At 43.3% G+C, this 25968-nt stretch overlaps 1 protein-coding gene across 1 annotated transcript in view; it reads right to left on the bottom strand.

Annotated features, from left to right (window-relative positions):
- ube3d (ubiquitin protein ligase E3D) overlaps positions 1–25968 on the bottom strand; it is a 207428-nt gene that overhangs the window by 128872 nt on the left and 52588 nt on the right. Inside the window, exon 8 of the mRNA XM_068026669.1 lies at positions 24472–24644. Within this exon, the coding sequence (XP_067882770.1) occupies positions 24472–24644 (173 nt within the window). The remainder of the gene's footprint in view (positions 1–24471; positions 24645–25968) is intronic.

Genomic DNA, 25968 nt, shown 5'->3' with positions numbered 1-25968 from the left:
TGTTTTGAAGGTGTAAAATCCCAGCAATGATGCCTGGGCTGAGACAGCAAACAGCAGCCAGGAAGCGTGTTACAAATGGCTTCACTAATCTCAGGAGTGAAAATAAAAGTGCCAGAATTCTCACTCTTAATTATTATCCAGTGAACCCTGCTGGAAAGTGCACTTATGTGGGCTTTGGGTAAGAACAGTGGAGAGGACTGGGAAGCCCCTTACAGCCCAGACACTTTCAAACCAAATATTAAAATATATTCATGGCTGCTAATATGTTTCAAAATATTACTTTTTTTTAAAATCGCACACAACATGGAATACAAAAAAAAAGTGACAGAAATTCTGTTGCAACTGTTGTGTTTTGGGGTAACTTTACTTTGAAACAACGGCGTTTAAATATTTAACGGCACATGCAGCTGCTGCTGAAGGTTTGCTAACCAATTTGAAACAATCAGCTTCTGAACAAGCTTTTATTGATAACATCTTGAACTGAGCTACGGAATCTCTCTTTCTGGAGCACTGCTTCGAACTACACATGCACTTGGGGGAGTATATTGTTTGAACCTTTCATTTATCTAAAGAGAAAAACAAATAAACACGATGCTGTACACAGATCTAAACAAAGTTCAGTGAATCACTTAGAGTACAAGGATCTTGAGTGTTCAAAGGAGATCTGAAAAAGTTTTTTTTTGGGTCCGGGTGAAGGTTGGAGATTGGTACCATGGGTTGTCCAAACTGGAACAATGAGATTGGGGGAGGGGGTTGCGGGGCGAGGGAAGCTCCTTTGAAAGCTGATAAATCAGTTAGATTTTAAGTAATAACTTGGTTTCCAATTTTTTTTGTGTCATGAACAAGCTGCAAATACTGAAAATCAAATAATACCAGAATGCTGTAATTGAGGGGCAAGTACCTATATTTTTGCATCCATTATTATTGTATTAAAACATACAGGCCAAGGTAAAAGAACAGAACATGTTTAAAATCTATACCAAGAAGCTGAATTGGCCACTTCCTCTGTTGAAGCATCACATTAAAATTTAAAATTACACAAACTGCTGGTCTCGTCCACTTCATTACAAGTTATTAATTCATATTAATTGTAAACGTGAATAAGAATGGAAATTTATGTTCTGCTCATGAAAATATCATCACCGACACCCGAAGGAAAATACCATTGGAACAAAGATCTAAATTTTAATGAATCAAGTGCTCTAAAATAAGGCATCTGCTGAACTTTAGTTCTGGATGCTCGTTGATAACACAGATGAATTTGTGAAAGTGTGTCATAAGCTCCAGTTCTTGCAAGGTTCTATGGTCTTACAGAATGGCAGACCCCATATTTTGTTTTTGAACAGGGATCAAAGTATTGCTTCATTGCAACAATCCCCTCTTTCTCCAAACCAAACTGAACTCTGTTACACTGTAGGTACACTGACTGCACTCTGACAACAAAGCAATAAATGGATTAGAGAAGAAACTCAATTTCCTAAACCATTCATTCCAAAACCAATGACAAGAACTTTTTTTTTTAAAGTAATTCTGGCATAGGGTAGACCCTTTAAACATAAACAGAATTTTCAAACTCAAAACTAATAAGTATACATTTACATTACAGTTGAGATACACACTTGAGAGACAAGACCAATGAATGCAACCATCACTCTAGATAATAGGAGTGTACTGCAGAGAAAAATGTTTTCTAAAATAAAAGGAGTGAGGAGGAAATGGTTGCATGAACCAGAAGACCTTTTCTCATTCCATTCTTTAATCTTATTAGAGCAGCACAAGACATTGATGGAAGTACATTTTCACAGGCAAAGTGTTGCTGGAATAAATGGAGAGCAAACTGAATCAAACATTCTTTGAATGAAAGGATTTTGACCTGAAACGTTAACTCTACATCTCTCTCCACAGATGCTGCCAGACCTGCTGAGTATTTCCAGCACTTTCTGTTTGTATTTCAGATTTCCAGCGCCCACAGTATTTTTTTTTTAGCATTCTTTGAATAGAACTTGTTCACATGCGAATTTCTTATTAACAAAACATTAGAAAGCATGGAACCAGAAAAGTAAATTCACAGCTATCAAGTCCCCTCCTTGCACAGACCAGGTTTCCTCAATTTCATTTTGAACTCTGCCTACTCAAGCCTCCAAGAATAGTGCCAGCTTGGCTTAGTGGTAGCACCCAGGCCTCCAAGTCAGTAGGTTGTGGGTTTGGACCCTGTGCCAGGACTGGAGCACATAATCTACTCTGGCAATGCACAGAGAGTAGTGCATTACCTGAGATGCTGTCTTTCACGTGAGATGTCTCATTACTCAGTTGGATGGAAAAGATCCCATGGCATTTATTTGGAGAACAGGGGACTTCTCTGGGTATCGTGGCCAAAATTCAGCCTTCAAACAACACCACTAAAACAGTTTAACTGGTAGCTTATTTCACTGCTGCTTGTGGGACCTCAATTGTGCTTAAACTGTTACACTGCAGAATTTGGCTGATTGCTTCACAAAAACATCTGTGCTGTGTCATAAAATCCAGATGTTTCGTCCCGCAAGTTTCTATGGTGCAATAGATTTAGTTAACACTTTATGTTGCCTATAGTGATCACACTGCAGAAACAATTCAATGACTGTAAAACGCTTTGGGATGTCCTGAGGATGCAAAAGACACAGAATAAATGCTCGATCATTGTCCATCAGAAATTCTGCATATATATTCCACAATTTCCTCAAAGATAATTAAGCAGTCTGGAATATTCAAACACTACAGATCCACATTAGCCAGCTCTAATCCAAGACCCAAACTTTCAGAGTCCAAGTAGCACAAGAATATTCCCATATTTATCCCAATTGCCTTCAATCCCATTACCAATCAGACTTTCATCCAACATTTTTGAAGGAGTTAAGTGACACAACATCAACTGCTTTTACTGGGGCTCGCATTCAACATGCAGGAAATAGTGGGAGCTAAACTGGGTAGCCCCCAAAATCGGGCACAGGGATCGCAATGTGAGATTATCCTTCGCCTGACTGAAGTGATACAGGCAGCGCGCAAACTTCATGCTGCCTACTCATTTCCATGGTTATGGCTTGCAGCCCAGCGCTAAACGCCTCAGCAAGGGGCCCAAGTTCATGTGAGGCTAGCACTACTTAAAGGTGAGGGGCATTCTGGCTGCAGCAAGGGCTGGAAGTAGCTGGGCAACATCGGAAGAGCTTCAGGAAAGATCTAAAATGGCGCAACAGGTAGAGCATGCCCTTAAGTTTTTGATGCTGCGCTGGAGCCGTTGATGCAGGAGGTGGACTGCAGGAGAGAGATTCTCCTTCCTCAGGGAGCTAGGAGGCCCTCCAGACAACTGCTCAAAAAGCACTGGGAGCAGGTGGCTATGGCAGTCAATGCCAACAGTCTGGCAGCATGTACATGGATGCAATGTTGCAAGAGGTTTAATGACTTCACACGAGCAATCTAGGTCAGTGAATGCATCCTTCCTGATGGTCCAGGGACAAGAATCATAGAAATCATACAATCATAGAAATTTACAGCATGAAATGAGGCCACTTAGGCCATTGCGTCCATGCCAGCCGGCAGGCAAGTAGCCATTCAGCCTAATCAGACTTTCCAGCTCTTGGTCTGCAGCCTTGTAGGTTACTGCACTTCAAGGGCATATCCAAGTACTTTTTAAATGTTATGAGCATTTCTACTTTTACCACCATTTCAGGCAGAGTGTTCGAGAACCACCCCCACCCTCTGGGTGAAAAATTTCCCCTCAAATCCCTTCTCAACCTCCTACCTCTTATTCTAAATCTATGCCACCAGTATGGATCCCTCAGCAAAGGGGAATAGGCCCTTCCTATCCACTCTATCTAGACCCCTCATAATTTAATACACTTCAATTAGACTCTTCAGTTCCAAATAAAACAACCCTAACCTATTCAATCTTTCCTTAGTGCTAAAATTCTCCAATCCAGGCAACATCCTCATAAACCTCCTTTGTATCCCCTGTAGTGCAATCACATCTTTCTTATAGTGCGGTGACCAGAATTGCATGCAGTACCACGGCTGTAACCTAACCAGTGTTTTATACAGTTCCAGCATAACCTCCCAGCTCTAATATTCTATGCCTCAGCTAATAAAGCCAAGTATCCTGTACATCATCTTGATTACCTTATCTACCTGTCCAGCCACCTTCAGGGATCTGTGGACATGCGCTCCAACCAGGTATGAAAGGGGTCTAGGGTTCCCTCTCGGCCTTCACCTGGTCTTACAACAGGGTTTAATTTTAAACACACTGCTTTTTAGCTCCCCCTTCATGAATCCCTGTTCACTAACAAGGAAAGAAACTAGCCAAACAGGTTTTCTTAGGTTTAAAGAAAAAAGGTTGAACTTTATTAAACTTCAACTCTAATTCGGTTGACGCTTACAGATACGCAACGTGCCCACGCTAGCATGCGTACGCGATACACACATGAAGATAGAGACAGAAAAGAGCAGAAAAAATAAAGTGAAAAAGTTTGAGGTAATATCTGAAGATTGTGTTGGTTCCTGGTCTTCAAGCTCGCTGTAGAGTCCTTGATTGTAGGTAGGTCTTGCTTTTCGTTGGGACCCAGTATTCTTCTTAAACCTCGCTCGATATAGGAGACTTTTCTCTCTTGCGGTTCATGTGTCCTCAGTGGGTCCAGAGGCTTGTGAGAAAGAGATGGGAGCAGACAGAATAGGTCTTCTCAGTCCAGGAGCAAGCAATCTTTCACAGTTCAAAAACTCTGGCTCGTTCAAAAAACCCTGGACCAGCCAGGTAGTCATTTGACCAGCTGGTTTAACCAGTACTGGCTTTTGTGGATTGTATCACCTTAGCAGTCTCTGGCGTTCTCTTCCTTACACCTTCAATGTCTGGTGATCAAAATCCATTGTGGGTTGAATGTGTCAGGTAATGGTCCTTTGTCTTCACAAACACTGTCTGGTAGTATGCAAAGGTTTTTCAGCTAAGTGTCTGACAGCCCTTGTACCAGGCCTTCTCTTCTTCCCATCAACAGTTTAAAATCAATGTTCATATGACAAAAGTAATATGTCTCATTCTAGGCAGGTGGGGGTCTGCATGACATTTTATTAACTTCATGGGATCGGAGCGTCACTGCCAAGGCCAACATTTGTTGCGGTTATGATCAGGTGAGGAGGGGTCACAAAGCTTCCCTCATCCTTCTCCTTATTTGACTGCAACAGAGTTCATTCCTATTTAAACAGTGCTTTGCACTTCAGTGAGTGCTTAACCTTTTACCTTTGCTGTGATCATAAAAGAACCAATCGGACAGGTTTTCTTGAGTTTAAATAAGAAAGAGGTTAGCTTTATTGTACCTAACCAAAAATCATAGTTTGGATTGGATTCGAGTCCAGAACAAATAAAAATATGTGGTGTCTGTTAATTCAGCTGTCTTCCGGCTGAATCTGGAGTTTTGGTTGGTAGATGTTCTTGGAGACAGTTGAGCAGGTGGTCTTCTTCCCGGGGGTCTTGGTCTTGGATCTTTTCCAGCCAGCAGGCAAGCTTCGAATGCCCCAAGGTTACCTGGAAAGGAGGGCGGAGAGAGAGAGACAACCCCTCCCCCCCACCCTCCCCATGGGTTCTCCTTCAAAGTCTCAGCAGCTTGTGCCTTTGTCGCAAAAACTGCAAGTTTTTCACAGATGGGGAGGCAGTCACGTGACTGTCCAGAGTCCCTGTTTGCAATTTAATTAGATTCAAGTCTAGGAATTCTCAATCTCTCTCGGTTCTCATTGTTTCAATGTTTACACCCTGGAGATACATCTCCACTCATGAATGCTTCATGACGACTTTGAGCGTGCCGCTAACGAGAGTGATACTGAATAATCTGCACAGTGATCCAAGTCATTGTCGCTCGAAAAGAGTCTCCAATTCAATGACCCGAAATGCCAGGTATTTCAATGCAAATTGTGGTGGCCATCTTGACTGCCAGTTTTTTTTTCAAGTTAAATGTAGGATCCCAGTTTTCCTTTTTAAAAGCTTAATGTAAGTTTCCAACTGATGAACTAAAAAATCCTCATTTGGCATAGCACGTTTTCTTGATGGTTGCCCATCCCTAATTGCCCTTGAGAAGGTGGTGATGAGCTGCCTTCTTGAACCGCCGCAGTCCATCTGGTGCGGGTACTCCTCCAGTGCTGTTAGGGAGTTCCAGGATTTTGATCCACTGACAGTAAAGGAATGGTGATATATTTCCTAGTAAGGATGGTGTGTGGCTTGGAGAGGAACATGCTGATGGTGGTGTTCCCATGCATCTGCTGCCCTTGTCCTTCTAGATGGAAGTGGTCGCGGGTTTGGAAGGTGCTGTCGAAGGGGGCACAATGAGATGCTGAAATGCATCTTGTAGATGGTACACACTGCTGCCACTGTGCATCGGTGGTAGAGGAAGTGAATGCTGAAGGTGGTGGATGGGGTGCCAATCAAGAAGGCTGCTTTGTCCTGGTTGGTGTCAAGCTTCCAGAGTCGCATTCATCCAGGCAAGTGGAGAGTATCCCATCACACTCCTGACTTGTGCCTTGTAGATGGGGGGTCAGGCTTTGGAGAGTCAGGAGGCGAGTTTCTCACCACAGAATTCCCAGCCTCTGACCTGCTCTTATACCACAGTATTTATGTGGCTGCCCCATTTTAGTTTCTAGTCAATGGTAACCCCAGGATGTTGATAGTGAGGGATTCAGCGATGGTAATGCCATTGAATGTCAAGAGGAGATGGTTAGATTCTCCCTTATTCAAGATGGTCATTTGTGTAGTGCGAATGTTACTTGCCACTTATCAGCCCAAGCCTGAATGTTGTGCAGGTCTAGCTGCATATAAAAACAGACTGCTTCAGTATCTGAGGAATTGCGAATGGTACTGAACATTGTACAATCATCAGCGAACATCCCCATTTCTGACCTTATGATGGAGGGTAGGTCACTGATGAAACAGCTGAAGATGGTTGGGCCTAGGACACGACAGTGAGGAACTCCTGCAGCAATGTCCCTCTGTTCCTCTACACTTCTCAGTATCCTACCATTTACTATGTATTCCCTTGCCTTATTAGCCTTCCCCAAATGCCTCACACTTCTCCAGATTTAACGCCATTTTCTACTGTTCCGTCCACCTGACTAGTCCATTGATATCTTCCTGCAGTCTACAGCTTTCTTCTTCATTATCAACAATGTGACCAATTTTTGTATCTTCTGCAAACTTCTTAACCATACCCCCTAGATTCAGGTCCATTGAATTACACCACAAAAAACAAGGGACTGAGCCCTGCGGAACCCCACTGGAAACAGCCATCCAGTCACAAAATGCCCATAGACCATTACCCTTTGCTTCCTGCCTCTGAGTCAATTTTGGATCCAACTTGCCATTTAGCTTTGGATACTGTTACACCAATGTGCTTTGTTGATTGATAATTTTCTTTAATTACTGACTGGAGATCTGAATTCATTTTTTTGTTTAAAAGGCATTTTTAAAAGACCAGGTAAATGGATGATTTTGCTGGCAGCGTAAAATGATCACCTAATTTGCAACACTGTATCCTACACTGCAAAGACTATGAGGAGGGAGACAAAATGGCTGCGTTTCCCAGCAAGAACCAAGACCCAGAAAGTTTAAGGGAACTGCTTGTTCTTTTTCGTTTTAGCAAGAGAGAAATACCGCTAACTGTTATGCTTAAATTACTGAATGACTGTCATGTGGCAAACCCCTCCCAATCTGTGGTTTTAAGCTGGTGTTTTCTCTGCAGCATAAGAGAAGCAACTGAACTCTGACATGAGCAGACCCAAGTGGGGTCTCCCTCTCTCTCTCTCCATTCCAGATTGAAAGCTTTCAAATCCAGCCAGTTGACTGACCACCTTTGCATACTCTGGCTACAATCAGAAATCCCGTTGGGAGGAAATCATCCACATCGCTGTCTTCAAACTAAAAGCCTCAGGACCACAGAAGTCAGCTAGAAGCCAGCTGAATCACCAAGCCCCACAGATGGTATATCCCTTTATCTTTGGACTCTAACTCAACCAATCTACCTTTCCCCACTCTGTAATCTATTTGTGTGTCTAAATCTGTAGAATGTGTGCGCGCGCAAGTGAAAATTGACGCTTAATTATTTTTATTAGTTCGGTTTAGGTACAATAAAGTTAATCTCTTTCTTTGTTAACTCAAGAAAACCTGTCCGATTACTTACTTGCTATGATCGTAACAAGAACCAATCAAACACCTACTTTACGCAGAGGGTGGTGGGTGCCTGGAACGCGTTGCCAGCGGAGGTGGTAGATGCGGGCACGATGGCGTCTTTTAAGATGTATCTAGACAGATACATAAATGGGCAGGAAGAAAAGAGATACAGACCCTTAGAAAATAGGCGACATGTTTAGATAGAGGATCTGGATCGGTGCAGGCTTGGAGGGCCGAAGGGCCTGTTCCTGTGCTGTAATTTTCTTTTTCTTTGTTCTACTGAATTGGCCATTATATCCACTTTAAGAAATAAATCAAACCTGTTGTGGTCAAACAAGGAGAGAAAAGAGGGATGCCCTTCGATCCCTCCTCACTTGACCACACAACTCTTCCACTCCTTTCTGACTTAATTCTGACTTCTGGTCTACTCCTGCTCCTATTTCTTGTGGGCATGTGCTCTTGTGCTAAACAGCTTCTCACAGCTTCTCCAACAACAGAGGAGGCTGAGGGGAGATTTAATTGAAGTGTATAAAATTATGAGGGAGCTAGATAAGGTAGATAGTAAGGACCTATTTCCCTTAGCTGAGGTGTTAATAACCAGGGGGCATAAATTTAAAGTAATTGGCAGAAGGATTAGAGGGCAGTTAAGACGACATTTTTTCACCTAGAGGGTGGTGGAGATATGGAACTTACAGCGTGAAAGGGTGGTAGAGGTAGAAATCCTAATCACATTTAAAAACTACTTGGATGTGCACTTGAAGTGGTGTAACCTGCAGGGCTGCGGACCAAGAGCTGGGAAGTGGGATTAGGCTATATAGCTCTTTTTCAGCCGGCACTGAAATGATGGGCTGAAGGCCTCCTTCTGTACCGTACATATTCTATGTTTTAACACAGCAATGTCCAACATGTCAGGTCGGGCATCAAATTAATGTTGGACACTGACTGATGTCATGTATATACTCTATATACTTCTGGTATATGCACGGTGCACCCATATTATCGCCCTTCACAACATGGTGATGATCATGTGCCATGCCAGAAGTGGGCGGGAGCAGCTCCCCACCACCCCAACCCCCTGATTTTTTTTCCTACCTCAACCAGCTTCTCTAACACAATACCACGGAGCCAAATTTTGCGGCCAGTCTACTATTTTCAAGCTTTCAAGCTTAAAATTTATCTTCTAGTTTTGAGCTCAGTGCAAACTCAGCCTAATTGAGTTGCAAATGTTTTCATAGCTTATCATTTTAAAGAATAGAATCATGTTCCCTTCCTTCCTATATCCCCACTCAATACTACATTCTCTAATAAAAACAAGCTCAATTCTGTATCATGATTACCCTTACTGTCTGTGATAAAAACTAAGAGTGCAAACCATTTCATCTTTTCTTTGCTATTTGCTAGTAAAATATCAATTTATTTGAGAGCCAGGTACTTGGATCATATAAAAGCAAAATACCGCAGATGCTAGAAATCTGAAATAAAAACAAGAAATGCTGGAAAAACTCAGCAGGTCTGGCAGCATCTGTGGAGAGAGAAGCAGAGTTAACGTTTCAGGTCAGTGACCCTTCTTCAGAACCCAGTTCTGAAACGTTAACTCTGCTTCTCTCTCCACAGATGCTGCCAGACCTGCTGAGTATTCCCAGCATTTCTTGTTTTTATTATACTTGAATCATATACTTTTAAGACTTATAGAATAAGGTCCAGCACAGTCATCAAGAAGTATATTTATGTTCAAGAGAGCACATTTAAGATCATCTGCAGACACCCACATGAGGCAGTGGGGGAGGGAAGGGTCAGAAGAATGGAAAGTGCAGAGCTTCACATCAATAAAGCTAGTGAAAGTAAAAATGATGATGGATAAATATATGGTCAAAAATAACCCTCAAATGTTGGAAAACTAAAATGAAAACAGAAGTGTGGGAAATGCAAAATTCAAACGTTTGAAAGGCAAAGATAGACAAGCACCTCGGTTATAGCCCTTCATGAAAATGGCTAGCTTATAGAAGCTACAGACCCTTTATTACCCTGATTGGCCCTAGAGCAAACGAAAGGAAAAATAAATTGGGGGCTAAATTGGACAGCCTCCAAAAATGAGCATGGGGGATCACAATATGATTAACCTGTGCCCATTCACTGAAATGCAGACAGACTCAGGAGAATGATAATCGTGTTGTTCAGTGGCTGCACGCGTCAGTTGTAACTTCCTAGCACTTCATAAAGCTATTCTGTAACTCTTAAAGCAGATATGAAAGCAAAATACTGCAGATGCTGGAAAACAGAAAGTAAAACAGAAAATGCAGGAAACACTCAGTAAGTCTGGCAGTTTCTGTGGAGAAACAGCTAACATTTCAGATCAATTACCTTTTGTCAGAACTTGTCAGCCCTGCTGATGTGTCGGAACCAGTTCGGATGAAAGGTCATCGACTTGAAATGTTAACCGTTTGCTTCTCCACAGATACTGCTAGACTCTTACGGCAGAAGTGCATTGTTGCTGGAGTATGTGCTGGCAGTCGTGCAGGAAGTGAATCTGACCCAGTAAACTGTCAAATAATGGCACTATATGGGAGAGCGCAGGCTCCAAAGTTTTTAGATGCTGCACTGGAAACCCTAGTGAAAGAGTTGGAAAGGAGTAGAGATGTGGTATATCCACAGGGGGCAAGGAGGCCCTCAGACACATGCTCAAAAAGCAATGGGAGCAGAACGCCGTGGAGGTCAATGCCAGATGTCAAGCAACGAGAACGTGGTTGTAGTGTTGCAAGAAGTTCAGTGGCCACAAGCAAGTGATCAAGATGTAAATGCATCTTCAAATGTCATATCCCACCGACTGGACCACTAGCCTCAATTCACCACACCCCATCACACACAAACCAACAATCTCAATCAATCAGGTGTAAACATGATATACCAAATGAGGGATTATTAATTCATCTGTTGGAAACTTAACATTAAACTTTTAACAGAAGAAGATCCTGCAGTTAACTTTTAAAAAACTAGCAGCCAAGATGGCCACCGCAATTTGCATCTGAAACACCTTTTCACAATCCAAAGACCCACCCAGAGACAGAAGGCTGAGGAGCATGGACCCAGAACAATGGATTGCTCTAAAGGATTGAATTACCTAAGATTGCTTCATTAGGACGGCATCCTAACACCTTGACTTTCAAAGAGAAACCGCATCCAAGTGTAAATATTGGCATCCTGGGCCTGGGGAGCCAATTCCGAACCTTGAATATCATTAGAAGATTCCAGTAAATGCGCTGAGGCGATCAAGTGACCGTCTGTCCATCTCTGTGAAAGCTAAAAGTTTCCTCGAACAAAGACAGAAGGGCAGTAACTCAGACTGTGCAGCAGCAGGAAAGCTGTGTGCCTCCCTCTCTCCAGACAGCACCACAAGTTTGACAACCGTCTGCGACTATGGATCCTCCAAGCCGACAGATTGCGATAGACAGAGACCAGGGGAAGAGAGCCACCTACAAGTCTGCTTCCAAGAAAACCCTGAGCCAAGCAGGCCAGCCACAAAGTGCACTTGGACCAGCTAAAGACTTCAAGAATACAACTTCAGCCGTAAGACCACCGAATCATTCAACCTCACACTGTTTATTTTTGTTTTATTTTATTTATTTAGAGATACAGCACTGAAACAGGCCCTTCAGCCCACCGAGTCTGTGCCGACCATCAACCACCCATTTATACTAATCCTACACTCATCCCATATTCCTACAACATCCCCACCTGTCCCTATATTTCCCTGCCACCTACCTCTACTAGGGGCAATTTATAATGGCCAATTTACCTATCAACTGCAAGTCTTTTGGTGGTGGGAGGAAACCGGAGCACCCAGCGAAAACCCACGCAGACACAGGGAGAACTTGCAAACTCCACACAGGCAGTACCCAGAATTGAACCCGGGTCACTGGAGCTGTGAGGCTGCAGTGCTAACCACTGCGCCACTGTGCCGCCCTGTATTTAACTGCCATTTATTCTGGACTCTAATCCAACCACAAAATCTACTTTTCACTCTGTAATCTATTTGTGTGTGCGAGATTCTCGTGTGAATGTGTGCGTGAATGTGTAGTGTATTTTTTTTAAGTTCAGGTTTACATTAAGTATAATAAACTCACCTCTTTCTTGTTTAAACTCAAGAAAACCGTCCCATTGGTTCTTTCATGACCACATTAAAGGTAAAGGACAAGAGGGGAGCCCCAGACCAGCACCTCCCCCCTCACCTAGCCATTAGAGGACTCATTCCCAACACATCCAGCCCCCGCACCCTCACACATATAGCACTGATGTAAACCTCACACACACATCGCACAGGATGTACACAGTGCTAACTATTCAACCATGATAGCCACACCACCCAAACAGATGGCAGGACACTCACTGATGCACCTCTCTCTCATTTGCAGGTCAAGGTGGCACAGAACCAGAGGCAGCAAGAGTTAACAGGAGGGAACAGGTGCACCCAGCAGTACCGTACCTACCCCTATGGAGCAGACAGTGCTGGCCACTATTCGAACAGTAATTGCTGAGGCCATAGCCGGCCATGAAGTTGAATCAACTGAAGTGATGGTATCCACATACCTAATCCTCCTTCTCATGTCACACTTTCCCCTCATTCTACAGACTCTTCTGACTTACAAGCTGCAGATGGCGTAAGCTGCACCTCTTACCCACTGGCCAGCCCCCCAAACCACAACCTTACCCTTCTGCCTTTCTCCTTTAAGATGTCCAAGAAGTGCAACCTGGCCAGGCAGTGGAGGAATAGCAAAAAGAAAGTAATGATGAAGACACACTGTCACTCAATCTCGCACTCACCAGCTCCAATATTGACACTGCGTGTTATTTAGAGGATAGCACAGAGGTGCGTGTGGTGAGTGGCCTGCAGCCTGGACGGGGGCAAGGACAGCACTGGTGCCAGCTCACTGGAGGGCAAGGTCGCACATGAGTTTCGCTGCAGAGGACTCAGATGAGCACTTCGATGGAGCAGCCTAGAAAAGGCAACTGATAGATTTGCACAATGAAATGCTTAGTGCATTGGGAAGTCTGCCAGAAAGCCAGCGTTCAACGTCAAGGCAAATGGAAGAGATCAGTACAAACTTGGTATAGGGCTTTGTGCAGGGCTTGGAACCATCCTTTCCAGAATGGAAGTGATATCCAACTATGTTCGCACACTTATGGACCCAACCATAATGCAGCATCGATGGCTAATGTCTCAGCTTCCGCTGCAGCACAAGCAGCTTCCACCAGAAGACAGAGTCCTGCAGTGGAAGCTAAGGCTGAAGTCATGCAGGGTCAGCTCACAATCCCACAGGGTCAGACTGCTGCCATTATGGCTGCAGATACCAGTGTTCAAAGGAGTTTGCAGGGTATCACAATACTCCAGCAAACTGTCCTTCAACAGATTACTAGGATTGCTGAGGCGCTGCTCTGGGAGAGTGGCGGTGACTCCACAGAGTACAAACCTGCTGTCCTCTCTCAGGATGACAGCATTCATGCTCAGACCCCAGTCACTCCACTGGTGCCCGTCAGCCAGTTCAAACTGCTGTGGCCCGTGCAGAGGTGGTGCAGTGTTAAGTTAAGCCTTCTAGCCCAGAGCTGTTCGAGTTCATCCTCCAAGGCCATCTACAGTCTCCCCCACTAAAATTCGGCAGTTTCCCTCCAGCCATGCTGCATTTACTGGGGTAGCACTGCGTAGGAGAATTAGGACAAGAAAAAGCACACGGGAGAGGGGTGTTAAGTGAGTGAACAAGGGTGATTAGTTTGTGTTTATATCCAACATGGCATAATTTCATTTATAAATTTGGTTTGGAATGTTTATTTTGTGGTGGCTTTTAGTTTTGTATTGTGGCCAAGATGACGATGTGATTGTCAGCGAAAGAAAGAAGGTGAAGTGTGTGGTTGGTGAATGGGGAATTGGGGATGCAGTTACTGGTATCTCACTTGAAGTAGTTCTTCATGTACAGACTGGGCAGAAAGGGGCTATTGAGGTTGCTGTCTCCCTTCATCTTTCTCCTCCTTCTCAGTCTTCTAGCAGCATGTTCTGCTCTGCGTGGCCTCTGCTCATTCTCTATGCAGTATTCTAAGGGGAAGGCCTACTAAGGCACCCATGTCTGGGAGCAACTGGTTTGTGCAGAAGCCTTGAAGTCAGCAAGAAGTCCTTCAGCCCTTGCCACATCACTCCCTGCAGACCTTGGTAACTTTAAACAATTATGGAAAACACTAAAAACTTGTAGAAATATAGTAACAGCCAGAAAAAAAAATCAACCAGCAATTAAACGGTAAGCAGTGATGTTCCCTTTAAATAACACCACTGTGGGGTCTTTCCTGTTGTTTTACCTTGCTTTGCCGAACACAGGTTAAGAGAGGGTGTTGGCTGGAGCATTAAGCTCCAAAATGACAGTGCTGATTGACACCTGCTCTACGTACTTCTGGCAGACACTAGCTATGCTTGTGCTAATGCCTTCATCAATATGGCGCCTGATACGATTTGCAGAAGAGTGCTTACACGGATTGAAAGTCATTTTGGTCCCCAAACGGTACCCATAGCACCCAAACAACAGGCGCTACTGAGCCCAATGTCACACCCAGTAAAACAAATGGTGTCAGTTAGCATTTCATCAAATTTTGAAGTATATTTCATTGTCACTGAAAAATATCTTATATTTGGAAAATCAGATACAACAGTGGAGCAAATAAAAAGACTATATTCACATGTGGCACTCAGCAGTTTTCAAAGATTTGACTACAATTTCCTTCCACCCCAACCCACTGTGTACCCATTAAAAACTGCCTTATCAAATGCACTTCAGTTTTGGCCTGGGATCCAACCTGCTGTGTACTCCAGGCACCCAGGCTTCGATTCACAGAACAGAAGACAGTAATTGGGTATTTCAAAGGAAACAGCAGAACGTATCTATTAAGATAGATGATATCTCAAATGCAAGAAGTAATTTGTTCCATCTTTAGCTTGCCTTCTAATTAAAATCAGTCCAGGGTGGGGGCTCCCCCTTCATGAGTACACAATAAATCTACGAGTTCAAATTAACATGTTATTTTACCCTCTTCCTAATGCGAAGAGACGGCTTATCTATTCTATGCAATGTGCATGTCAAGACTCTGCACTAGTGTAGCGAATGAGCAAGTCAGTAAAACCTGATTTGTTTCAGAGTGGGGCTCTGAAAAATGACCCTCCAAGACTCCTCATATCAACAGGCATTACAGCATTCATTTTTTAAGAGATGCAAGTCTGCTCACATAAATTACATAATTGGTTAGTGAGGATCTGAGGTAAACATCCTCATTGTGTCCAAGGTACGACTGGCAAGTAATTAGCCTTAGGACCAAGATACAGAACCAGGTCTTTTTTTAAAATCCTGATATGTTACCCTTATGTTGATGCAGTTGTTGTTTTGTTCTGCTTTCCCACACCGTCAGCTTTCTCATAATAGGATTTAAAAGGTAATAATGCTCAATATTTTTTGAGTGACTATCACTATCAGCAGTCATTATAAAAATAAATCAGCTACAAAGAGCAGTCATCAATTATCTTTTATATTGGTTTAGCCAACGAGCACTGAAAACATCACGAGGGATGCCGGCTTGCAGAAATTGCACAACCCGAGAGCATGTGGAAGATAAACTAACACTAATAATTCAAGGAGATCCAGCATCAATTTAGTCCCCCTAGGTCGAGGTGTTCAGTAACTTCTCCAACTATCAATCTTTAAACACAAGTAATCAAAAAAAATTAGCAGAAAAATAGAAATAAAAACAACTTCCACCACGGTTTCTAAAAAAAGTAAAAAAATCACTTCTGTTAACATTTGATATTAGTTCGTATTATTCGCTACTTATCTGTAATTATGTTGTCAGGTGATGATCTATATTTAATTCAAGTTACAAACTCCTAATGAGCAGTAGTAGAAATGTTTAAAAAAAAACTCAAATATAAGTTTTGGGAGTTATGAAAATAAAACTGAAAGCCATTGTACTCAATAATTTACAATAAATTTAGCATTCATCCTGTTACTAAAGCATCCAAAACATCCTCCAGGGGCCACTCAGTTTCAGACATGGGCAAAAAAGAGCTGAACTCCAGAGGTGATGGGAGAGTGGCTGCCCTTGATATCAAGGCAACATTTGACCAAGTATGGCATCAAGGAGCCCAGTAAAACTGGAGTCAATGGGAATCAGGGGGAAAACTCTCCACTGGCTGGACCCATACCTAACACAAAGGACGATGGTTGTGGTTGTTGGAGACCAATCATCTCAGCCCCAGGAGTTCCTCAAGGTAGTGTTCTAGGCCCAACCATCTTCAGCTGTTTCATCAGTGACCTTTCCTCCATAAGGTGAGAAGTGGGGATGTTTGCTGATGATTGGAGAACGATCAATTCCATTCGCAACTCCTCAGATAATGCTTGCATGCAGCAAGACTTGGACAGCTTTCAGGCCTGGGCTGATAAGTGGCAAGTATCATTCACAACACACAAGTGCCAAGCAATGACTCTCCCCAATAAGAGAGAGCGTAACTAACTCCCCTTAATATTCAACACCATTACCATCGCTGAACACCCACCAACATCCTGGGGACCACCACTGACCATAAACATAACTGGACCAGCCACATAAATCTGCGGCTACATGAACAGGCCAGAGGTTCGGAATTCTGTGGCAAGCATCTCACCTGCAAACTCCCCAAAGCCTCTGCACCATCTGCAAGGGACATGTCAGGAGTGTGATGGAATACTCTCCATTATCCTGGATGAGTACTGCTCTAACAACACTCAAGAAGGTCGACACCATCCAGTGCAAAGCTTCCCACTTGATTGGAACGCCATCCATAATCTTAAACATTCAGTCCCTCCACCACCTGCGCACCCTGGCTGCAGTGTGTACCATCTACAAGATGCAGTGCAGCAACTCACCAAGGTTTCTTCGACAGAACCTTCCAAACCCACAACTTCTACCACCTAGAAGAACAAGAGCAGCAGGCGAATGGGAACACCACCAGCTGCAGGTTGCCAAGCAAGCCACACACCAACCTGACTTGGAAATATATTGCCATTCCTTCACTGTCGCTAGGTCAAAATCCCTTCCTAACAGCGTTGTGGGTGTATCTACACCACATGGACTGCAGCAGTTCAAAAGGAGGCTCACCACCAACTTCTCGAGGGCAATTTCAAATGGGCAATAAATGCTGTCCTCGCCAGTGACGCCCACATCCCATGAATGAATTAAAAAGAACTAATAAGAATAGATTTAACTAAATGTCATCTTTTGTCACCTTTTCCTCAACTGGAATCCCATCTCTCAGCCTTGCCACTGAGTGTGGAACTCCTGGAGATGGAAGTTGCCAATTGCCTTGGGCATCATGAGGTCTCAGCCACTCTCCTGATGCTGATGGCAGCTCCAGTGCTTCAACCTCAGCAGCACTCCCACTGGTCACAGTGAGGGCTGCTGGCCTGCCTAGCAGTGGGCCGTGCTGCTCTGAATTCCTGCCTATGGAACCCACTTGCCATCCCTAATTGGATGGGTAACACAGAGGTGACTTACTAATTGGCTGCCACCCTTAAAATTCAGATGGCAGGCGCGTTAGATATCGAGCGTAGTCGGGAACTGGAAATAGTCCCGACTTTGGGTTCGCAACTCTCCTGGAAGAATCTTACAGCATAGAAAAAGGCCATTCAACCCACAGTACATCTGCCCACTCTTTCAAAGAATCATCCAGTAAGTTCCTCTACCCATACCACTGACTTCTTTTTGACCAATTCCCTTTTGAAAGTTATCACAAAATCTGCTTCCACCACCTTTTGTAATAACTCACTACCTTTAAAAAAAAAGATTCCTGATCTCCCCTCTGGTTCTTGTGCCAATTACCTTAAATTTGTGTCTTCTGGTTATTGATGTTCCTGGCAATGCAGACAGTTTTATTTTACTTTAACATTTCTATTCACACCAGTCAAACATTAAAGAATTTGCATCTCCCCTAACTGATCGATACAGCCAAAATGCCAAGGTAATTGCAGCAGCAGTCATTGCAGTGACAACTTATCTGAGTGAATACATGGTACAAGTGTTCCTATTGACTCTTGGAGGGAAAACTGTGTCAGGGCACAATCCTATCAATGGAAAGAATTGTTTACGATTACATTTTTGTAAAAGGAAATAACAGGGATGCACCCCATTAACAGTGAATGGGGACAGGAATCCTATCCCTAAATGCACATCCAAAGCAGGAAAATAATCTAATCTGTATGTAAAGCTAAATCCTACCTTATCTGTTCCTCATGGCACAAATGTAAAATAGCCGTTTTAACGTGCGATTCTTATAGGGAAGAAGAACAGAGATAAGAAGAAGCAAGATTCCCTGGTGGTTCACTCAGCAGTTTTATCCAGCCCTACGCAGCAGAAAGCCTCCACTTTAACCCCTGGCCTGTATTAATTTAACTGATCTTAGCTGGCATGGCAGTAAACAGTGCTACAATTGGCCCCAGCACCCAGAGTTAGGGAGGAGAAAAAAAGTCCTCAAGTTTGTCGCTCTTAATCATGACTGATTAGCACTACTGCATGTGTGTACACAGGTCATGAACAAGATCCAGCTCAGTTATGGCAGCTCCCACCACTGAATACCCTGCCAGAACTCACCACCAAAATGTACACACATATAATACCCCTCCCTCCAACTCTTCCCCCCCCCTCCACCTTCCCCACTCATTCTCCCCCTCCCTCCCTCATCCACCCTCCTCCCCCCACTCTCCCCCTCTAGGGAAACAAAATGTTACCTTATCATTAAAGGCAAGCCAAGTAAATTCAATCTATTAGTGACTACGATAGCTAATTTAGCTGCAAAAGGTTTCTTATTTTAAAAGGACAGTGAAAGCAACCGTCTATAACTTGAAAATTCAGGTCACCATGGCATTCATGTTAAATCTTTACAGAAATCACAAAAATTGCTTATGAAAGGGTGAACTATCTTGCACAAATGGAACTTGACAGTTTTACAATATAGCCTTGGTTCAGCAGGTCACCAAAGACGGACACATGGTCTCATCTGTTCCCTTATGTAGGGACCTCAGCTTTCTGTAATTCATTCACGTTTCATCAGGTCAAGTACCAAGTTATATAAACCCCTGTCAGGGAAAGAGAGAATCAAATTTAAGTTTTCATGACCCACGGCGCAGCATCAATTTTTCTGTGCTGAGATGGAAGCAAAGTGAAATCCCTAAAGTTAAATACAAACATTGAGACCATTTAAAAAGAAAAGATCACCGCTTCAAGGGAACATTCATTTGGAATGATCAATCGGTCCTGGTCAAAATTACCTCTGTATCTTTGCGATTGTGTTTGTGTGGAATGGTCAATGAGGCTCAGTTTTATCTCTAAATGACTTGATGAGCAAGCTGTGAAATTATTGTCGTGATGAGGCACAGTGCAATCCACCAGTTTCTAGCTGGAGAAAGTTCTGGAAAGGCCCTTTTTGCCGACGGAATACTGCTATAAAGGAAAAAGGTGTGAACTGTCACCTTCACTGTCTGGCTGTAAGGCATCCCATGGGTTGAGTGCAAAGAGGAAAATCATGCAAGGAGATCACGCACCTGTAGTGCAGTCCATTCAATTCATTATATAAAAAAAGATTTCATCAGCCTACATTGCCTAAAAATTTTACACAACACTCAAGAGGAACAACAGATACAGGTTTAAATTTACTGACATTTTTACTTGCTCTGCTACTCAGGGAAGGAAGTTTCCTATCTAATTAGAAACAGAGGTGAGTTAAGCCAGAATGGGTACTTTATCTCAACTGTTTTGATTTTTCCAATAATATATTTTTCGTAAAACACAGAGCACCAGCCATACAAGAGGCACTGGGGCAAATGAAGGACAAAAAAAAAGAGAAACGGAAAGCGTACGCTCCATCACAAACTAAGTATCTGTCAGATGATCTTACCTCTGGAACATCTAAACCTTTATTATAGCGACCACTATCCTGCTTACCAGGAAGCCCCATGGGCCACATTAAGAAAGCAAAATTCATGGTCCATTTTGCATCATTTTGAGTGTCACAAAGGCACTGCTACCAATCAGCTCTTCTAAATTAAAAAAGTAATTCTATGCAATTAAATACACATAGAAGAAGCCCCCCAAGCTAAGTCACAAACATAAATTAATTTTATAAAATTAAGCTCACATAATAGCTTTCGCCTAAGCTAAATTAGACACAAGTTAAAAATGAATGTTATGTAATTAGACACGCATAAAAGCATTCTCCCTCCCACCCTCTCCTTCCCCCACCTCTGCCCCTCCCTCCACCCGCCCCATCCTCCAGCCATGTTAGAAATTTGCTGTTTGAATTCACCAATGAGGCAGCAGTGCTCAGAACTGACCTTTCCAGATCACCAGTGGTACCCCAATTGAAACAGACAAGCCCAGCCAACTTTAAAAATATAACTGGAAATTGAAATGGAGCAAACAGCTGCACTGCAGCAGGGCATAATTCCTCTCATACAAAACCATTGTCCTTCTCAAATGTAGACCAGCAAAATTATAAAACACAATTTTGTTTTGGTTAAATATCTTGGAGACATAACTTTTGAATTCCCTTTAAATCTTTTAATACCAGTACAGAACCGCCAGTTGAAAGAATGTTATCTTGTTACCAAACGGGTGCAGTACTATCATATGATAGGCAAACATAGTATTGGATAATGGAGGTTTGAAAATTCAGAAATCCACACTTCAGTGCAGTATGTCCTACTGCCAGAGTTGCCATCTCTCAGAAGAGAGATTGACTAATGCCTGCCATCTCGGATTGACATAAAATATCTCTGAGCTCAGAAGAGCAAGGTGTTCTGCAAGTGGTTCCCCTGGTCAGTATTTCTCCCTCAACCAACACCCCCAGAACAGTTTGGCAATTCATTCATTTACCTGTGGTTTCTGGGACCTTGCTGTGCACAAATTATCTGCAAGATTTGGCTACATAAACAGTAACTGCCCTTCAAAAGTAATCTATTGTTTTTTTAAGGCACTTTGGGATGTTATGAAGACATGAACTTGAGGCACTACAGAAACACAACTTCTTTCTTTGCTTTCTTTCCCCAACTTCAGTTGTTTTCACTCCAGATTAACCAGAACCTGCATTTCTCCTCTTCCACAATTAGTTGTTTGTCAACTTAATACTTTGACTAAAAGAAGCAGTGGGTGCAAGATCCTTCACGACAGCCTGCCAAGGTCTGCACAATCACAGTTTCCAGTTTTCAGCCAATACAATTCACCCTATGTGACGACAAGCATCAGCCATGTCTCAGTTGCCAGCACTCTCGCATCTGAGTCAGAGGGTTGTGGGTTCAAGCCCCACTCCAGCAAAAAAATTCTAGGCTGGCATTCCAGTGCAGTACTGAGGGAATGCTGCATTGTCAGAGATGCTGTCTTGCAGATGAGGCATTAAACCGAGGCCCTGTCTGCTCGCTCAAGTGGATGTAAAGGATCCCATGGCAGTATCTTGAAAAAGAGCAGAGGAATTATCGCCTATTTCCTGGACAAAATTTATCCCTCAATCAACGTTACATAAATGGATTATCTGGCCATCATCACAAATGGAATGTTGTCGTTTATCGCAAGGGGAATGGAATATAAAAAGTAGGGATGTTTTGCTATAGTTGTATAGGGTATTGGTGAGACCACATCTGGCGTACTGTGAACAGTTTTGGTCTCCTTATTTGAGAAAGGATATAAATGCATTAGAGGCAGTGCAGTGAAGCTTCACTCGACTGTTACCTGGGATGGGGCGGTTATCTTATGAGGAAAGATTAGACAGGTTGGGTTTGTATCCATTGGAGTTTAGAAGAATGAGAGGTGATCCTATTGAAACATATAAGATCCTAAGGGGACTTGACAGGTTGGATGCTGAGAGGGATAGACTAGAACTAAGGGACACAGTTTAAAAATAAGGGGCTGCCCATTTAAGACAGAGATGAGGAGAAATGTTTTCTCTCAGAGAGTTGAGAGTCTTTGAAACTCTCTTCCTCAGAGAGCGGTGGAGGCAGGGTCATTAAATATTTTCTAAGGCAGAGGTAGATAAATTCTTGACTAACAACGGAGTCAAAGAGTATCGGGAGTAGGCGGGAAAGGGGAGTTGAGGCCACAATCAGATCAGCCATGATCTTACTAAATGGCAGAGCAGGCACGAAGGGGCCCAACTGCCTACTCCTGCTCCTATTTGATATGTATGTATGTTCATCACCTTGCTGTTTGTGGGACTTTGCTGCGCACAAATTAGCGGCTGCATTTCCTACATTACAACAATGACTCCACTTCAAAAACACTTCATTGGCTGTAAAGTGCTTTGGGACATCCGGTGCTCATGAAAAGCGCTACATAAATGAAAGTTCCTTCTTTCTTTTAAGAATCAGCTGAGTGCACTGGTCACAGCAAAGGCTTCTGGTGCAGACAATAATCTGGTTGTATAGTGCTGAATATCTGTGCTACACAACTAGCTGCAATCTAGCAAAATTATTCCAGCATATCTGCCTAAAGATTGCCCAGGTATGTCCGATCACAAAAGGTAGGACAAATCCAACCCAGGCAATTACTATGAAATCAGCTTACTCTCGATCATCAAAGCGGTGGAAGGAACAGTGCTATCAAGTGGCACTCGCTTGCCAATAAGCTACTCAGTTTAGGTTCAGGACCACCTGGCTGCTGACATCATTACAGCTTTAATCATGGATAAAGGTGCTGAATTCCAGAGGTGTGGGTAGGAGCAGGCGAGTGCCCTTGACACCAAGGCAGTGCTTAACCGAGTGTAGCATCACGATGCCCTAGTCAAACTGAGGTCAATGGGCATCAGAGGAAAAACTCTCCAGTGGCTGCAGTCATACCCGGCACAAAGGAAGATTGTTTGAGGCCAATCAGTAGTTCCCCAGGGCAATGTCCTAAGCCCAACATGCTTCATCAATGCAGCAACTGTGAATCTGTTCTCTGCACAGATGCTGCCTGACCTGCTGAGTACTTCCAGCATTTCTGCTTTTGTTTCAGATTTCCAGCAACCATAGTATTTTGCTTTTGTATTAATGGCCTTCCCTTCATCATAAGATCAGAAGTGGCTCTGTTCTCTGATGATTGCATAGTGCTCAGCTCCATTTGGAATTCCTCAGCTAATGAAGCAGTCCATGCACTCCTGCTGCACCTGGGCAATACTTGGGCTAACGTGTTACACGCTTGTTACTTGTCACTGACATGTCTGACAATGACTATACCCAACAAGAAAGAGCCAAATCACCTCCTCTTGACATTCAATGACGTTACCATCATTGAATCGCTCACCAACATTCTGAGGACTACTATTGACCAGAAACTCAATTTCACAAGCTACGTAAATGCCATGGCTACTGAACAGGCAAGAAGCTGGGTATTCCACGATTAGTGGCTCCCCCTCTAAATCCTCAAAGCTCGAGACAGAAATGCAATGGAATATTATCTACTTGCATTGATGGGTGCAGCTGCAAACCTCATGGAGCTCAACACCTTTCAGGGCAAAGCAGCCCACTTGATCAATACACCATCCACCACCTTAATTATTCACTCCCTCCACCACCGCACCATGTCTGCAGTGTGTACCATCTACAAGATGCATTGCAGCAACTCACCAAGCCTTCTTTGGCAACACCTCACAAACCTGTGACCTCCACCAGCTAGAAGGACAAGACAGGAGGTGCATTGGAACACTAACACCTCAAGGTTCCCCTCAAAGTCACATCACTGACTTGGACATACATAGCCTTTCCTTCCTCGTCACTAGGTCAAAATCCTGGACCTTTCTACCTAACAGCACTGTGGGAGTATCTTCACCACATGGACTGTAGCGGTTCAGGGCAGCAGCTCATTCAGTACCATCTTCACAAGGCAACCAAGAATGGGCAACAAATGCTATCTCTTCTAATGATCCCTACATCTGGAGTGCATTTTTAAAATGCAGTCACACTGTAATTCACCAATAGCTTGAGCACTTACCTGTAGTCCAATGTGCATGCCACTCTTTTTCTTCAGCAGACTGAACTCCAGTCACTCTGCTCAAACATCACAATAACAAGGTGGGCAAGGTTCGACAGCTAGCTCTGTGCTAAACGACATTACACCCAGAATACTCTGTGCCTGCAAATTTTGTGTAACACAATGGAGCACAATTTCTTTCACTGATAAGCTGCACCAACACCACAGTCCACATGATTGCTAAAAGTGGGGTAAACAGTCTTCCAGCTTGATTAAAAACCCACAAAAATATTGAAAACAAAACTACTCACATTTTGTTTCTTCCTTTTAAACAGGGCTGATACAGTACTTTGACAGTGTTCTTTCCTTCACACAATTTGATAGATGACTCAGGCTTCACTGTGTTCTTGTCAAATGCTGCAAAATCACTATTTGGATCATTGTGTGATCTCACCAGCAAGGTGTCACAATTCAAAAGCCAGAGCTATAAGAGAGAAAAAATCATATATAATACATCTGAATATAAACAAGACACTTGAAAATAAATGACACAGTTTTTAAAAAGATGGAGTTATTCAAAAGACCACCTGCAGTTCACTTCTGATCAATGTCTGCACCAGTGACAAATACATCGACAAACCACATTAAAGCATGAAGCCTGTTTCCACAGTTTATCATTGACTGACATTTTTTGTTATACAATCCCTCTGCCAATGAATCTATACCAGGGGATTCTGGGAATGGCAGCATTGAGGTGACGTTGCTGGACAAGTAATCCAGAGGCCTGGACTAATGATCTGGAAACAGGAGTTCAAATTCCAACATGGCATCCGTGGAATTTAAATTCAGTTAATCCAATAAATGTGGAATCAAAAGCTGGTATCAGTAATGGTAACCATGTAATTACCACTCTGTAATTAAAACCCCATCTGATTCACGAATGTCTTTGAGGGAAGGAAATCTGCCATCTGTACCCTGTCTGGCCTATATATGACACCAGGCTCACAGCAATGTGGTTGATTCTTAACTGCCCTCTGAAAAGCCTCTCAGTCATCAAAAGGCTCCCCCCTCCATGTTGATGGCCTGGCAGATATGGCCTCTTTTTGTTTTTAATATGTTAGAAAGTCTTCCCAGGGTGCTTCCATCTTCAGGCACCCTCTCTCTCTCTCTCCTACCTACATCGGCAACTCCCATCCCTGACAGTGGGGCTGCCGATGAGTCATTGCTGGAGGGCCTCCTATTGGCCCTCCAACCTCAGGAGACCACCCACCATCCTTAATTGGATGGTGAGTGCAAATCCTGGCCACTAATTGGCCTGCTCTTCAAAACTGCATCGGGCATCAGACACCAACGCGACACAGGGTCGGGACGTAGAAATGCCCCTGGTGTCAGGGTCACAACCCCCAAACAAAAGTTCAGCCCAAAGAGGCTGCAAAGAGATATAGATGGGTTAAGTGAGTTTGCAACAATGTGGCAGATGGGGTCTAATGTAGGGAAGTGTGAGGTTATTCACTTTGGTAGTAAGAAGAGAAAAGCAGAATACTTTTTAAAAGGCGTAAAACTTTTAAATGTTCATGTTCAGAGAAACTAGCACCCCCCCCGCCCCCACTCCGGCCTACATAGAGTCAATTGCATCATGTAGACTGTGGTCCTAAGTTCAATAAGTGGTCAAGCAAGCCACACAGTTAGACAAAACTTCAGGCGGGCAGATTATCTTCACGGGGCACCTAGGGACAGGCAGTAACTTCCTCCTTGCCAGCACTGCCCACATCCCAAGAACAAAGACAAAAATGTAATTGTACTGGAAA

The sequence above is a fragment of the Heterodontus francisci genome, chromosome 3 (assembly GCF_036365525.1).
Source record: "Heterodontus francisci isolate sHetFra1 chromosome 3, sHetFra1.hap1, whole genome shotgun sequence".
NCBI lineage: Eukaryota > Metazoa > Chordata > Chondrichthyes > Heterodontiformes > Heterodontidae > Heterodontus > Heterodontus francisci.
The sequence above is the reverse complement of the archived record's forward strand: the minus strand, read 5'-3'. Positions and strand labels throughout refer to the sequence as shown.